A 17,991-nucleotide genomic window follows, 5' to 3' on the forward strand; every position below is an offset into this window, starting at 1 on the left:
TTACAAAATGATCTTAATAGGGATTTTACTTTGCTCCGTAACAAAAGATTAAGTTTGAATTGTGATAGAACAGTTTGCATATTAATTGCAAACTAGAAAGTTATTGAATAAATACAATACTTCAGATTTAATTGTAAACGCAAGAAAACTTGATTAAGTTCATGAAGTGAGATATTTAGATAATACAGCTGATAAGGAGTTGAATTGGAATATGCATGTTGATAATGTTTGCAAGAAAGTAAGTTAAATTATTAATATATATATATATATATATATATATATATATTATTTTTTTTTTTGCAAAGGCTCAGAAATGTAAATGAACAAAACATAAGACTGATATACAAGTCTTTCATAAAACTGCAATAAGATTATGCAGATATAGTATGGGACTCTGGTGAAAAAAACAGCAACAACATCCAAAACCAGACAAATAGATAGGATTCCAAAAATTCAAAACAGAGCAGCGAGAATTATCTTGAAGATTAATCCATATTCTCATGAATAAACCACAAAATACATTGTACATTTTAAGTGGGATACTATTGTTTCTAGACACACCCAACATTTACTTCAATTATGTTTCACTCTTAAAGAAAACAATATGCTTATTGCGATCTGAAGATAATTAAAGTAACCCAAGACAAAGCAGTAATTACTGTAAGAAAATGGTGTCATATAGGGGCAGTAGGACTTTTTATTTAACTATTTAAGCCTTCTCTGATCATAAAAGCACATGCACTTGTAATGCCTATAAGGGACTCATAAAACAGTATATTTCTTCATGCATGTACACCAGTTAATGTGACTCATAGCAAAAGGGGGAAAAAGATGGAAAACTGGGGGCAATATATGATTTGTAGGAGTATAAATTTGCATTTGTATAAAGTGTATAGTTTGACGTGTGTGTTTGTGTGTGTGTGTGTGTGTGTGTGTGAATTTATTGTCAATATGTTTGATTGCTTCTTTTGTTTTTACGCATATGTCATATGTATCAAGTCAATTCACTCACAATGTAAACTGAACCCTCTTGCAAAACAACGGTGTCATGATGGCTATTCGTTGAGTGAGGCATCCATCTCTATTTGCCATGTATCATAAATTGTTGTATTTGCACGATTGTTTTTATTTCATTTATTTTGACGGAAATAAATACCAACCAACAAATCCATGTATATATTGATACGATATCTTTTCAAATGTGAATATTTTGTACAAACCCATGGGAGAGTGCTAAGGATATACCATCTTATACGCGGTATGAAATCTGCATGTGTGATGTCAAGGATAGACATAATCAGAAGACATTTGAAACATTTGACATTTCTAATAATCCTACGTCATTACTATGCTGTCTCTGAGTTTTCTCTAATCAATTTTTTGAGATTGAAAAAAAAAGGTTTGACCAGTAAGGCATAAAATGTGTTCACCATTTATTTTTCAATCTGACTGAGATTTCTATTCTAGAAAAAAAGGCAATAAATATTTTGCTTCTGTTTTTCTTATACCACAGGGACAGCAGCTAGAAAAAAAAAATCGCTGGTGTCAAATGTTATTTGCGATTTGAAATCCAGTTTCTTCACCTATAATTTACTTATTTTTTTCAAAGAATGTATCATTCTGGAAGCATACACCACATATATATGAGCAACCTTCCTCTTTTAATCGGCAAGAACATGAAGTCATGATCGGATATCACAGAGCACATACAGCCATTGATTTCCGTGATATCATGATAATCATGTCATGGATTGTTGTTCTTTCTTATTACCTAACAAAACACAGGAAATGGCTGGTATTGACTTTGTCAGCAGACACGTTGTAAGAGAACAAAGAACCATAATATGACACGACATGGACGGACCCCTTCTTCTTTCCCCAAAGTTTCGAAATACATTTCAACGAACCGCATATCACATTAGCCAGACGGGGTGTATACTTCCGCATAAAGGAGTGCACACATATCACTCCACAAGCTCAAAGTGCGTTCTACAGTCGAAATCAGTCGTAAAATGTCAGAGCGATAAACCTTTAGTTATTCTTGATCAACAGATGAATTTTTTCCTGAGTAATTAATGGATATCGACGTTCCCTCAAATGAAGAGATGAATCTTTCGATCTTGATGATGATAATAATGATGATGATAATAATAATATAAAAGTATTATTATTATTTTATTATTATTATTATTATTATTAGTATCATTGTTAGTATTATTGTCATTATTATTACCATTATTATCATTAATCATCATCATCATCATCATCATCATCATCATAACATCATCTTTATCTACGGTAGCCTCTTCAGTGTTAAGTGTAATCCTTAATCTCAAGCAGTTTTCATCCCTCTCTGCCATTTGTATGTCCCATACATTTTTATTTTGATATACATAGATCTTCAATTATTTGAATGAGATTAGCCCAGGCTATATACTTTGATCAAGAGAAGCAGAGGATACAATTCTGATCCATGAACAGGCTCTAACCTACGCCATCACTCCGGAAAAATAAAAGTAAAAGTAAAGTAAGAAGTAAGTAAAGTGTTACCACTGCTCTACCAGAGGACCCTTTTTTGATAATGACAATGTTGTATTGGTTCCTCTTTCCTTTTTGTCATATTCATATTAATTTCCAAAAGATGCATAGCAAATGTCTTATCAAGGCACACAAAAAAGGTCTTACCTCTCTGCGCCAGGAGTGCCACTGTGTGACAGACATGGCGCATTAAAAGACTCCATTAAGAGGTACCGTATGATGGCAGTCGTTTCTTTTTCCTCCTGATACGTATACGGCCCTGCACACACACACACACACACGCGCGCGCGCACTTACATGAACATCACATCACTTTTGGGGTTTTGTAGAAGTATTAGTTTGTGTCTCCGAGAGATCTCTTTTCTGTGTATGAGTGTCTCCCGAATGCGCAAAAAATAATACCAACGTCAAGTAATTTCATCGTTTATACCATACTAGATAGACACCATACAGCTTATATGACACGCACACACGTACATGCACACACACACCCATACTCGCATGAACATAGGCTTCATGATAGTTCTTAATACCTTTGGGGTTTGTGGAAATATGAAAGATAAACGAATGTTTTGTGTCTCCAAAAGTTCCCCTTTTTTGCGTCTTGTGTGTCTTCTAATGCGCCAACATTAACGACGCTCTTTAATTTCATTGCAAATACCAGGTCCTTTTACTACATGCACACAATACACATAACTCTATGACACAATCACACACAAGCACACACACCAGCAATCACATGTACATAAACATCACTTTTTGGATTTTCCCGACGTATGATAAATATAGTAATATTTTGTGTCTCCAAAAGGTCTCCATGATGTCGTTCACAGAATAACAAAACGCAAAGGAAGCAAAAATTAACTGACGACAATGTATCTTTATTCAAAAATATACGACTGGTTTCTTTAAAAAAAAAACACGTGGTGTTGCGATGATGTTACACAGGTTTCCAGCTCTTTCCTGATACGAATTGCGCTACGGAATTAACATAATGCGAAGTATTCCTCTGATTTAAACATCCTTTTTATTCAAAATATGTCGGGAAGGATGAAAACATCATACTCTGAAAAAATAGAAGAAAAGAAATGGCTGGTTCACATAAAATACTTCGAGGAAAATAAATGGGCCTCAGTCGTATCATTATGAATAACTAGTCTAAAGCCTATCATAGTTTACGTAATACTGTGCAAGATATAACCTCTATAGTAATGTCACGTCAAATTACATCGTGTATTCATAAAGTAATAGTAGCCTACTGTTCCGTTCAATTTACTTCAGTTCACGTCAAGTCGGTTCAGTTTTACTTCTGCATTCCATTGCCTATTATATTAAAAAAAATTTAAGAAATTGTCCGCATAATCGTATAAATTCTATGCATCCATAAACATTATATACATTACAATAAAAGGAAAACTAAAAAAGAGATGTACAGTGTAAAGTAATATGATTTTGAAGGTACACTAGCAGGGGACACTTTTCAAATACAATTTGGTTTTGAGAAAAGAATTGGAAATGCAGGGGACCGTCGTCATAAGCGGAACTTGAATAGAAAGATGGACCAAGGTAATATTGCAACATATCAAAAAATAAACCGTCATAAAGAAAAGTATAGCTCTTGCCTCTCACTGAGTGTATAAATAGGAAGCAAACAGCAATTGTTTGCAAGTCCGCCGGAGATCATAGATGTTTTTATATCATAATTATCAGGGAGATTGTGCATGGAATCTTTAATTTAATGGTATACAATTTATTGATGATTACATTATTACGAAGAAGGAATGTTGTAATACATTCTTTCACTGACTACTTCTGCTTTCAAAGCATGCTAGTCATTTCGTTTTAAGTCTCTTCCAATGACGTAAAGATCGTTGGTAGGCAATAACTCTATTTCGGAAACTGTTGATAAATGATTTCCCAACTAGGTTATACACAAACTATAGAAATTATGATTCTCCAATCGGAGGAAAAATACTTGTTGCCATGAGATACGTCCAAAACTTTCCCTCGTGTTGACCTTCGCAGTGTTGCATATCTGCAGAAAGAATATCCAGAAAGGATTCTTGTCATCGTTGCCAAAGAAACTTAAACACTACAGGACGTTCTGAGTGTTGCTCAACCTGAGCTTTTCAGAGTAACAGATCCAGATCTAGATCCAGGACAAGATGTCAATGGGAAAACAAACAAACAGACGGACAAGCATGGACAAGAGCACCGCGTTTTCTACAGAAAACCAATATTTTTTTTTTTCTGTGAGAAAGAAAGTGGTACCAAAATCGTCAAAGAATAATAGAGGAACTCCTGCCATAGTAAAGTGTAGCACAAGGAAGGCAGAGAATACACAGTGGGAATGGGAAATCATAATGAATCAGAAAAGGAAGGATATAGTGTATTCATCAGCTTCTTATGCATGGATGAGGGAGGGAATGTACGATGGAATGTATCTAAAGCAATATGTGAACCTCGGAGTGTTCATCAAATAATATTCTCAGTAGGTTTACCAAGTTTACGCAAAACACAGCATCTTAAGCCCGCAAGTGTAATTTTTTTCCAATGAAAATTTATATTCTCATTTCTTTTGATAAATACTGTCATCTCGAAGTATCAGGGTTTCTTATCAAGTACTTGCACAATGATATGGTTATGGTGATTCTGGTGATAATGGTTATGATAATGATTTTAAAGACAATAATAATGACAATAAGGATAATAATGATAACAACAGTAATAATAATATTAATGAAAACAACTCTCATAAAGTGCATAACACATAAAAATAGAAGACAAAAGTTGAAAGACTATAATTCAATATACAAATTTCATGTTTCATGTTTACTGAACCTGGTAACATGGTAACAAGTAGAAATTAATAATGCTATAAGACGCCACTTCTTGGTTACCCTGTCAAAGCTTGAATACTGTAAATGATATTCCATGTGAATGATTATGCTCACCTCAGTCAGTAGACAATCTTTCTCTTCATGAGGACAGTGAGACAGGTGATGATGGAAAGGACGAAAATGGCGATGAGAAGAAAGTACGTGGTCGACGATTTCTGAAGGAACCCTTGTTGAGGGCTAGCTATGGGACCCCCTATCAATATAGAACCAATGGAAAACGGTAACATTTCATACTTCCTGGTTTATTTTCCCTATATTTCCCCAGTATTGTGTGTTTCAAAGCTCACCCTGTTTTTTCTTTTTCTTTTTGTTCCATTAACGTAAATCCTGTCTAGTTGTAATTCGTTACGATGGGAGTAAATAAGACACATTCTTTGCTGACGCATTTTGTCGATTTACATCTTTTCCTATCTTAATGAAAGCAGTTTACCTTTAGGCAAATCGTTTCAGACTATATAACTATGAAGAGAAATGAATCACGTGCTGTTGTATTATTCAAAGTAGATATCGAGTGTGTTCTTCCAATTCCTATTCCCTCGAACACGGGCAATGTAAACTCTAATCAGAGTGGATGACAAGAACATCACCTGTTTGTAGATTTCAACAAAAACTTTCTGTCACCCTCTGGTGTCTCTGGGCTCTTGGATTATTATCTTCTTATTCAGTACGTTGTGACGTGACCAGGAGATTTCTGACCCCCGCCACACACACAAATTTGAAACGAGATAAATTCTAGAACGTTGTAATTTAATTTACTCATACGGCAAAGGGATCACACTGTATGCTTTGCTTCAAGAATGGTAGCCTTTGTTACTTTCAAGGACTTATGCAGTGTCAGTGCATGTTGACTTGTATTGATTTATTTGATGATGCCCTGATCATCACTTATTTGGCCAATATATTATCTAATTATGTGCCATAATTATACTATAATTTCTTTTTCGGTTACTTTCCACCAGATTACTTTCATCCATCCACATAAAAAACCCCACAACAAAACCTCCCAACCAAGGTTCTGCCGATGACCACATCTACTGCTAGATGCATTCTAAATCATCTACTGCTAATATGATTACTAAAAGACACTGGAATGCACTTTCCCTTAACTGAGCACATTTCCATACAATGCGGTTTGTTGTTTTTTTTTCAATCGTATTTGTAATTTCTTCAGCCTACCAGAAAAAGTTTCTGTTCGGCAATGTTTCATCCATGACAACGTATCTCCAACTCCGTTAGTGGCAGAACACGTGACATTGATGCAGGCATCGGGGAGTGGAGACAGGATCGCTGAGGCACAGCTGGAGGAGGACAAGGTGTCGTTATCAACTGCAATGGTGTATGTGTGGAGATGTGGGTAGGGCTGGTCAGAGAGGTCAACATGACAGGTGATGATTAGAATTACCAGGTTTTCTTCACCTCTGATTTCAGTCGTCTCGATCCTAAGGATGTTACCGACAGGTTGTTCGGGGCCGGGTTCTACAATGAGAGCGAATAGTGACAATATGGGTGAATGCAACATGAATACCCTGAAGGCTCATTTTCAAAAAGCGAACAAAGATACTGAATGCGACATGAAACGTGAGTTTAGGGTCTAACTCAATGGAGGAGACTTCGCCGTGACTGCAGCGACTAATCAGTCCCCGCGGCTCGTGCCAATCTAAACACCAATATGGCATGTGCTGTCACCAAGAAGAAGACTAAAGGAAATGTCTGAGACGTCTCTAAACCAGATGAAATCTTTTCGTGTGAAAGTTCGGAGGCATCACAGTGACGTCACCGAGACGTTTCTGGTTAATTGGTCTTGGCAAGGTCGCGGAGACTTCTCGGAGACTTCTTGGACTAAGGAGGTGTCGCCGATAAGTAGCAGAGACGTCTCCGAGACCAGCTGAAGACTGGAATAGCTAGGTCTTCGAAAAAGATCGAACATGTTTGAATTTCACGCTATTCCCTAGAGCCCAGGGTAGTTTCCAGGAGACGTCTCGGAGACGTCGCCAGCAGGGTTGCCACCTAGCCTACAAACAAATAAAATACCCACAGTTTTGACTTTGATTTTCGTAAAACTTTACTTCCTTTCATTTTTTAGATACTCATAAACGAAAAAGGAGGCATCGTAAACAATTCATATTGTCGTTTTCTCTACTCTTTGTAATAAATGTGCTTTGTAGCTATACATGTATATTGGCGTCATCCTATGACCTAGACACCAACGACTCATACAGCCCACGAGTCATAAAATCCACGAGCTAGAAGCCATATAAAACAGGCCCACGAGCAACACACTAGGCACAATTTCCCTAGTGTCTATCTCGTGGACTAAGTTGCACATGCTTGTTGGCCTGTATTTTTATCTCGTCGAGCTCGATCTAGGGCCTTGTTCACGAAGCATCTAGCTCCTGGCTGTATGACTCATGAGCTGTAGAACTCTTGGGCTGTATGACTCGTGTACAGTATGACTTCGTTGGCAGTATGAATCGTGGGTTGCATTACTCGTAGGTGTCTACTTTTTGACGTGCACTCGTAATAATTACCTGGCTGTGGGGGACAGTAGGTCTTGGTCGCCTCAGTCTCTCCGTATTCATTTATACCAGTACACACGACATCAATGCATGTGTTGGATTGAGGGTCAATCGTCACTGCAGGTGAAGCTGAATCGGAAACGACGCTATCGTCGACTGCAATGAGGTACATGTTGATTGGTGGAAAGGGTTGGTCTTCTGGATCCACGTGGCAAATAATGATGACGCTTGGTTCGGCATCATCCTCTTGAGTCTCAAACTCTACGCTGATGATTCCTTCTGCTGGCTTATCTGTTATATATGATTATTGTCATGCATTGATCAATGTCACCAATGGGAAATAATGTTAGATATGAGGTAACTAAGTTGAAATGCGACCGTCTTTAATAGATTGACAAAAGAAGGGGGTCATATATGATTTTAAAAAGATGCTTAAAATTCGTTGGAGGTTAACCTTGACTTTCAAACATTCAATAAGCGTGTGGTAAATGAAGACTAGCTGTTTACCAAGGTAATCGCTAAAACTAACAACATGGTATACAGAGTAAGTGACATTTAAGGTGGCTTTGTTGATGGATTCCATAATGGGGTCGCATGGTTGAAAAAGGTATCAACAAGGATGCGAGCATGATAAGTTTGTGATTTTGGACACTGTGTAACATTGATGAGAGCGTGAATGAAAACATACACTTACCGAGTTTGTTCGACTACGACGAACTCATAAAAACAAATACCTACGTATAGAATAGAATCTCTCAACGAGTTCTGCCTCACTGGCATAGCTCACGACTTCGTCCAGACTGTATAAGACTATTTACTGGAGTACCTTGAGGACAGTGTGTGAGCGCGGCTGAGGTTGATCCAATCCCGTTCGTCGCGGAGCACGTGAGTTCGATGCAGGCGTTGGGGCGTGGCGAGAGGATGGCCGAGGCGCTGCTTGATGACGATAGAGTTGTATTCTCAGTCCCGATGGTGTAGGTGTGGAGGTAAGGAGACGGCTGATCAGTGAAGTTCACGTGACAGGAGATGACCAGATTAACCAGGTTGTTCTCGCCTTTAATCTCTACAGCATCGATGGATAAGATGTTCTCTCCTGGGGGTGTACCGGGACTTGGAGTGATACATGGAGTGATGGACCGAGCGGGGGACTGGGTTACACCACCTGTTAAAGTAAAATCGCACATTATCCAGTCAGTGTTAAGACTTAGAAGACAAACCCGACAACCATATTTCGAATGTAATCGTGGATCATATAAGAGCACAAGTCTAACCTTGAAAGGGAAATCATGGTTGATGTTGGAGTCTAAGACGATAAATGATAAATACAGCTATAGGAATGCACATGTCAAGTGCATTACAAATCAGTAATTTTTAGGGTTCGCTTCGAGGCCTTAGACCCTAATCCACGGAGACGTTTGTTTCACATTTTATTTAGCAATATCATAAGGAGGACATAGATAATTTTTAGTCGAGTATATTGTATGACAATGAACATTTTGACACTGATTTTCTGTTTGTGAATACATGTTCCTTGTTGCAAAGCCATGATAATTGCATATTAGTAGAAAAGGTGGCATTTATTTTGTTTTCTAGATCCACACGATCAAGGCGATATAGGTATGATAGAATGGGTGATGACGCGATGTTCGTTATTCCAAAGTTTCTTCAATCATGTTAATGCTACAATGAATTAAAGTTCGTTATTTCGACACATCTTACAATGACTGCGTCGAGTATGTTAAAGCCTCTGGTAGAGTATTAGGCCCCACATGTATTTACATGGTATCTACGCAGGGATCATTTTCAATAGGCCTACTTTTGTGCTTCTCATGATTCCAACACTACAGAGCGTATAAAAAAAGGTAATCCAACTTTGAAGGGCTGCCATTTCTTAATTGTCAGTTATGAAGAACACAATGTTAGTTGGTAGGAAAGAGGAACTCTTTCTCTTTCCATTGATATCTAATAATGTTGACAATTGTCATGCATGACTGAGCACAGGGACTTTAAAGACAACAATGACAAATTCCACTTTTTCCAAGTTTGAGTGTTATTGTGAAGGAACAATGCAAGTCTGACTGCATGGATGAGATCTGTCAATGAAAGTGGTCAAATCATCAGGCCAGCCTGCACGACTGCAAATTCGGGTTTTAGGGTTTCTTCCAACGTTTTATAGTTCATAGCCTTCAACATGACCACGTTGTCGATATTTGGTCCTTCTTATTAAGGCGAAACCATTATCCATTTTCTCTCTTCATATTCAAGACATGGTTTGCCACTGTGTGTTGAATATGAACAGAGAAAATGGATTGTGTGAGTTGGCCTCTGTTGGAGCGACCAAGTTATCGGACAAAAGGCCATGTTTATTAAAGGTTATGGACCATAAAGTGTTAGGAGACAATCTAAACACAAAACCTAAACACAAACCTGCATTTGTACAGGCTGGCCTATTTGGCAACTTCCATTGGCACATCTCATCCATGCAGTGAGACATGCATTGTTCCTTCACAATAATACACAAACTTGGAAAAAATGCAATTTGTCATTGTTATTTTTAAAGTCCATGTGCTCAGTCAGTGCATGGCAATTGTCAACATTATTAGATATCAATGGAAAGAGAAGAGTTCCCCTTTCATTACAACTGACATTTTGCTCTTCATAACTGACAATTACGAAATGACAGCCCTCCAAAATTGGATTACTTTTTTGTTGATACGCTCTGTATTATGATATGTTATACCGTGTATTTTTTAATGCAAACTGTGTAAACCAAATAATGATTTCAAGTGGAAATAAATGAAATGAAGTGACAGGGCATGAAATGAATTACTGGAAATCAAGAAAAGCGTGACAAAAGCGTGATAATGCTCTCATATTAGATGGAAATTAATGCTCATTCTGAATAGGATGACTTGTTTAATCAAGGGAAGGAAGGCACCAAATCCCAGTTTTGTATTCATGTTGTTAAAGGGATGGCACAGTATTAGTGGAGATGAGAATTGGGCTTTTAACTTTTTGCGAGATACCAAGAAAACACTTATGATATAGTACAGAGCATACCCTTTTAAGAGGAATTCAAAGTTTATTTGATGAATATCGGGTTTTTAATAACTGAAACATCCAAAAACAGAGTAAAACAAAGCGATCGTAATAAAGTATGGGTCCCACACTTTATTAGAATCGCTCTTTTTTTTATATCTTAGCCATTTCAAAACCAATTTTCATCAAATAAAAGTTGAATTCCTCATAGAATTACATGCTCTTTCATATTTCATAAGAGGTTTCTCACTATCTCACCAAAAAATGTTAGAAACCTGAAATTAGGTCTCAACCAAAACTACACAATCCCTTTAACATAGGAATGTGAACGAAAGCTATATATGGTTCCTTTTTCTTAAGTATATTTCCTCTGGAATTCTTTACCAATACAAGTTTATTGAAAACATTTTTTTCTAGCTTCACATTAAGCATGGTACCTCATAATACGTTTCATCACCATGGTATTTGATGCATAGACCAAGCTTCAAGGTGTTTGGATTTGTGCTGTGGTATTGAATACACATTTTGTCTCGCACATAATTCTTTCGTTTGTTTTTATGTGTGTGTGTGTGTGTGTGTGTGGTTTTTTTTTTAGAAAAGTGCGGAGGAACGTATTCTTGTAAATTTCGTATATGAATACGAATTCATCAGTACCTATACATAAATGTGTGCAATATATGATTATGCAGTAATGACAATGTCATTGGCATAGGTGTACTGATATCAAATTTGATAAATTCACCTGTAACCTCCAGAGTGGCCGAGCGCACGACACCGTACACATGACACTGAAGTATACCACCATTGTTGGCTGTCGTTGGGGTGAATGTCAGTCGACTTGTGATGTCATAGTAAGTCAAGAGATCAGCTCCGTAACTCAAACCGGCATTCAAGTCTGCGTTCCTGAATATTGCCTCCGCAGCTTCCTGATCTCCTGTAATACAATTTGATATTAGGTCAATTAAAAAGAAAACTTTACGCATGAGTGAGCACATTCGTTTTTGTCCTCCAAGTCACTAAATCAAAAATTGCAAAAATTGACATGTTCTCTTTCATTTGCAAATGCCCTTCACGATAACACTGACAACAAAAGACCAGTTGAACACAATGAGAGACATGAATGAAATAGGAAAAATAAGTTTTTGTTCGTTTTATCTCTTTATTTCCTCTAAGAAAACAAAGTGGGAAACTAAAGGGGAAAAATAAGAATTTTCTGTCAAGTCAAACTTCAAATGACATAGGGAAAATAAAAAGCATAAAGATGGTTAATTGAGCAGAATTTCTTTATCTATTTCTTTTAAACTAGTGATATAAAATCCATATGACAATTTCAAGAACCGGACATTATTTACAATTTCCTAATTTGAAAAAAAAAAAGCTCAAATTTGTAACATTTTTGTTGATTATTACTTCTTCTCTTATTTCATTTGAATTTAGATTTGACATAAGATGCTTTATTTTCCTCAATTATTTTTAGCCTTCATTGGTCTTTTAGGCTTTAAGGATATCACAGAGATCAAAGGTTTGTTTTTGCAACTTAATTCATGTTTCTTTCTGTGTGAAATTTGTTGTTTCTTCTTATTGTTCTATGGAAGAGCACATACGAATGAATGACAACTTGTTCAGCTTTGCAATTTTGACTTTTGTGCCCTGGAAGAGAAAAACAATGGTGTTCACTCATGCGTTAAGTTTCACTTTTTGTTGACCATCCAGGTTGATAGCCAATTAAATTACCTTCAATGTGGTATATAATAAGTTGGCTTTAAGCTAAATATTCTATGAGAAATCTAAACTTGAAAAAGCGTTTACTTTCTTTTTTTGCTGAGTGTATATGTATATATATATATATATATATATATATATATATAGTGTGTGTGTGTCCCTCAACAACGTCTACATCCAACACCATAAGAGCATATTGATCATTATCACATGACACATACTAAATAAGAAACAGTAGTGAAAGTGAATTGTCAGAAAGAGGTAAGCAATTGGTAAGGTGATATATACTTCTTGCATCTCTTTAAGTCTCATTATATGCTCGGCCTTTTGAACCGATAGACCAACTACTTCAACTTTTTATTTCATCAAGTCATAAACGATATCATGAATACTGCGTGTGTAGTTTACGAAACTTGATGGCGTCTTCCACATTTTTTTACTCTTTCAAAAAAAGAAAAAGAAAAGAAGAGACAAACTATGTAATCAAGTATATGTGTGGTCATAATGGAGTCAGTAGGTAGCATCTTGCAAGTACTGTTACCGGGGAAGTCCATCTTGACAATTGGTTTGTGTGAATCATTAGAAGCAGTAAAATTAGTCGAAAATGCACGACTGTGGAAGTTTGAGCAAATTCTAATCGAGCTCTGATTACTTAAGCTGTGATCAATCAAAAGCAAATCGGTAACTTTATAATGTCACGCACGAGTTCAAGCCCTATTTTCTCTGTACTGTGGAATGTGGAATTTTTCATACTCCCGTCTATTGCAGATTCCCCGTTAACATGGTCAATGCAATCATTGATTTTGTTTTTTCTGTACAATATCAATAATGGAAAAAAGAAAGATATTCAGTTATAAATTAAAGGGGGGACAGAGTTTATGGGGTTTTCTGCACAGGACAAGGTAAGTCAAAATGCATCAACACAAAATCATAAATTTCTGTTTGATTTGTCACATCTGCAAAATTGTAAAATATCCTTACTTTTTATTAAAATACAGTCAAATTTCCACTCTCTTGTTCCCCTCATTATTATTATTCCATTCAAACCAACTTAATTTTTCGGAGGAACGTCCCCTTTATTGGTTATAATTATAGGATTATTTCAGACATTCACAAATCAAGTTTGAGTGAATGTTCCCTCTCAATTGCAGCGGGAAAAAATCCCTGAGTGAGAGTAACAGTAATAAGCGTTAATGTCAATGATGTGGACAGGTTAAAAACAAGCATGACTGGAATATTAATAGGTCTGCCAGAATATGTAACAATTAGGCTTACACGTACTTACGATTAAAGATAATGTGATTAAAATGTGATGTAAGATCGATACTAAAATTACAATATATGTAATTCTAATTTGGTGAATTACAGGTTTCAACAAATAGAATTTGGACATGACATATCTGAATTATGATTTTGTACTTTTGTTGAAACCAAAATAGCAAGAGAGAAATAGAGTACTTTGTGGCAATACTGCTATTATGATTTAATAGTGTTAATATTCATAATCGAGAACAGGTGATCAGATTAGTGTGTAGAAAAGTTTCTGCAACAAAGACCAACAAAGAAACAGCACTATTCGTTAAAAAAACCAAAGATCATGTGATATATATGAAATTAACTCACGTTCTCCATCACATCGTACGCCCACGTCATTGTTATGTCCACAACTGGAGTAATGGGAGCATCCCCATGGCAATCGACCACACTCTAAAAGGGAGTTTTTATCCGACGTAGGACAGTGAATTATAGTGTCTAACCAAACAGGGCCCGATCCTTGTCCGAAATGAGCATCAGAATGGACCGAAGCAGCCCCCGAGTATCCAAGCTGTCTACACACAGCGTGAGCTGCGTTCATATCCCAACCAGTGTCACACGCCGTGCCCCAGACCCCGTCACACAGTATCTCCACTCGTCCTTCATGTTCGTCAACTCCTCCAGCGAGTCTCACTGAAAGATGCGGAAAACATTGAGTTGTGTTGGTTATTTTTTTTTCTTGAATCATGAAAACTGAACAGAATTTCAGATTCTATACCACGTAATTACTGAAAGCGAGTTATCATCAATTATGCATGGATGGGACCTATAAGATTCGAGATACATTCTCTACATTCTCGGTTCACATCTTGATATCTACGAAATTGTTCTGAATTACGCAAAATGCGAAACAGAACATCGTTTAGACTTTTCACTCATTTTCGTATCAACAAGACTACCGAAATGTTACGATCACATCAAAATGAAACTATCGATAAATGTGGGTTCACACTTGAAGTTTACGAAAAAAAGGCATCGTAATGGACGACACTATCAAGGTAAACACGATGCAAAGGGACTAGAATGATTTGGATTGAAATTTTTGAAAGACAGAAAGTTCACGGGTTTGGAAGGTTTATAATACAATGACGTGTGATGCGACGAAATCTGCTGTCAAAATTTGGGTCCATGCCGGGGTCCAGACGAAATCATCAGAGTTGATCGAAGAGAATTTAACTTCACGCATTTACCAATGAAAGAACGTGAGGCGTTGAAATGATTCTACTGAACTGCACTTTCATGTCAGATCTCATTATTGTCTCAATAAGTAAAGAAAGCATTCTATTTCTTACCTTTTTAGCTTGTGATACCTTGTGCTGGCTTTGTACCGTGATTTGGTGAAATGAATGGAGTATCTATAGACATGCAAACACGCGATCAGAACTTGCACGGACTGAGAAACGCGTTAAGATCTAACCATTCACCTATTTGTTTAGTTCGAGTTATCCAGAACGTATTCATACTTTTTCGCTGATACTCACCAGTTCTACCATCGCACGGCCGCGAGCAGTAACTTCCTCGGAATACGTAGTCATAGAAATTAAGTTTGCCGATGAGCGACTCTTGCCATTTGCAAAGTCGGTGTTTTTCATTCCCTGTTCTTTTATCCCTTTCGGTTAAAAATTTTCTGGTAATTGGAGCATTATATTCTTCTTCAAAGTTTCAGCTTTATCTTCTAGGCAATAATATGTCACATTAAAACCTCGCTTTTATTTTGCAACTTTCCTCTACATCATTATGAGGAATTATTGTACATAAGGAACATATGAACGGAATATTTCCACTTCCGTCGTCGATATCTAAAAACAGACAAAATTAAAAATTTAATGAACACGAAAGTCAGAGGTAAACAATTATGCAAGTCGTTAGACTGTCACGGGACAATGCTATTGAGGAAATGTGTCGGAACCGTAATGAGCTACGTCATCAATGAATTATCATTATCACAATACTAGAAAGTTCATCACCATGACTGAAATGATTCTACATGTATGTCAAAATCATCCTGTAAATTCACAGTGATATGATGGAAACGCATTGGTAATATTGCCTTCATTCAGAAAATGGACAATTATACCCTGCTGTGCTTGTCAGTGCGACATAATAAGCAGGGCTAGGATTTTGAATTGAGACATGACTTACACATAAACTTATGAGGTCCTGGGGCAGGAAAAAACCTCCTTATTTTGAACAGATTTACTCTGTTATATTATTCATATCAGTCTTTGTCCGACTTGAGAGGGTGATAATTACAAAATACATGTTGTCATCTTTCTGCATGCTTCTTTTAAAACCTAAAAGTCTTAAATGACCAAGTTTACCGGCGGCGCTAGGTACCTTTAGATAGTACGCTGATACGGCAACATTATCTTCTTTTGGCTGCGTGTAGGATGCGTGATGATATTTGTCCTCGGTTGACATGATTTTTATGACAGAATTTATGTTTTATTATCTGCTCAAACTCGTAAGCATTTTATATGACACCACCATCTGAAATAGATTAGTGGTTTCCAATTCCTTCCTTTCAAAAACAGAGTGAGATATTAAAAAAAAAAGGTTAGGAACCCCTTCGATATTACTGGAAACAACTCAGACGTACTGTGTGAAACTTTACCGGTAAAAAAGAGACAAAATGTGAGATATTTTATTATTTCCAGCTTCTCATAAAGTGTTTTGTAATCAACCACCCTTGATAGGGACACTTTCACTAATTCTCAGAAAGGTATTTTACTTTCTGAGCAGCTGCTGTCTATTTTGCGTAACCACAAGAACGAAAACACTCCTGATATTCTTATGTAAATTACGGACAGTATCTTGTAACGTTAAAGAATGGTGAAAATTTTTGAGTTCTAAACGGTGATCAGGTCCAGTTTATTTCTTACTCAAACGTCGTGTCTCGACGGTTGTAGTTTTTCTGGTTTCTTAATGTCTCGTTTATGTGATATGATGATTGGGAGTCGATTATGACTTAAATACAAATTTCTTCACTCCATCCTAGGACCCGTAGGTAGGCCGATGTTATCGAAAACTGTTCAGTCTTCTAACTCCGTACTAAACCTTGGTCACATGTCATGTAAAATATTAAGATTTCACAGCAATTATCCATGATTTCAAGCACAAAACTGTACAAAAGTTGTCTTCTGTCATGTCTCGTACTCTCTGCCGAACCTCGGGATGAACTGCGTGTTCGTTGCATGAATAGGAGACACATTATATCACCTTCCACTGGCATGAAGTCAAAGTTCATTTCCGTTTCATTTTGTTCGTCTGTCAAAAATTATCGAATTAATGAAGCGAAAGTTGTTTAAACGTGTTTGGTATGTAATTTGCTAATGAGTGGTAATACCTGTGATCAGACGCGTTGAAAATTGCACGTGTCAGCATGTTTCCGAATGAAAAAAACCCGAGTTCTGAAGCTGAGATCGGAAATATTATGACATATCTCGCGTTGGTATAAAACAGCTTGTAACTATGTCAGACAAGCATATTTTGCGAGGAATTGTGTGGTGCAATAGCGGACACATAGACACCACATAAAGTGGGAGGAAGAAAAACTAGGCCTTTGTGTACCGGAAAAGATTGCGTTTTTAGATCTTTATGATTTTCACGTCAAGTGAACATTACAATTTATGAAAGGTTGGTTGTAGTCGAAAACTAAAACGAAAAACGTAGTCGACTTAATACATATTTTTAAATTAACATCATCTCCTCTATACTCCGTAGAAATTACGATGAGGGAACGGCAAATTTCTGCCTTCGGAGCCTTTCCTCAAATCGAGGAAGAGAGCTGTGGATTTTCGTATTTTCTGGTTTAACGACAGAGACCTTTGTTCCAATATTCAAACATTATGTTGTTAGGGATATCTAGGACAGATTTCATGCATTTTCCGAGCAGCATTGCTCTATCGCGGTACCGTTAAGTGGAGTTGAAAAAGTGTGGCGATGTATCTGGGTGAGAGTTC

At 36.8% G+C, this 17,991-nt stretch overlaps 1 protein-coding gene across 1 annotated transcript in view; it reads right to left on the minus strand.

Annotated features, from left to right (window-relative positions):
* LOC139736472 (uncharacterized) overlaps positions 1-17,276 on the minus strand; it is a 34,482-nt gene extending 17,206 nt beyond the window's left edge. Inside the window, exons 1-3 of the mRNA XM_071647223.1 lie at positions 17,249-17,276; positions 14,339-14,662; positions 11,736-11,927 (exon numbers count right to left, since the gene is read on the minus strand). Coding sequence (XP_071503324.1) covers positions 11,736-11,927; positions 14,339-14,662; positions 17,249-17,276 — 544 coding nt within the window. The remainder of the gene's footprint in view (positions 1-11,735; positions 11,928-14,338; positions 14,663-17,248) is intronic.
* Positions 17,277-17,991: the final 715 nt, after the last annotated feature.

This window comes from Diadema antillarum, unplaced genomic scaffold (genome assembly GCF_040938485.1).
Source record: "Diadema antillarum isolate AM-2024a unplaced genomic scaffold, OU_Dant_1.0 seq00000649_RagTag, whole genome shotgun sequence".
NCBI classification, from domain to species: Eukaryota; Metazoa; Echinodermata; class Echinoidea; order Diadematoida; family Diadematidae; genus Diadema; species Diadema antillarum.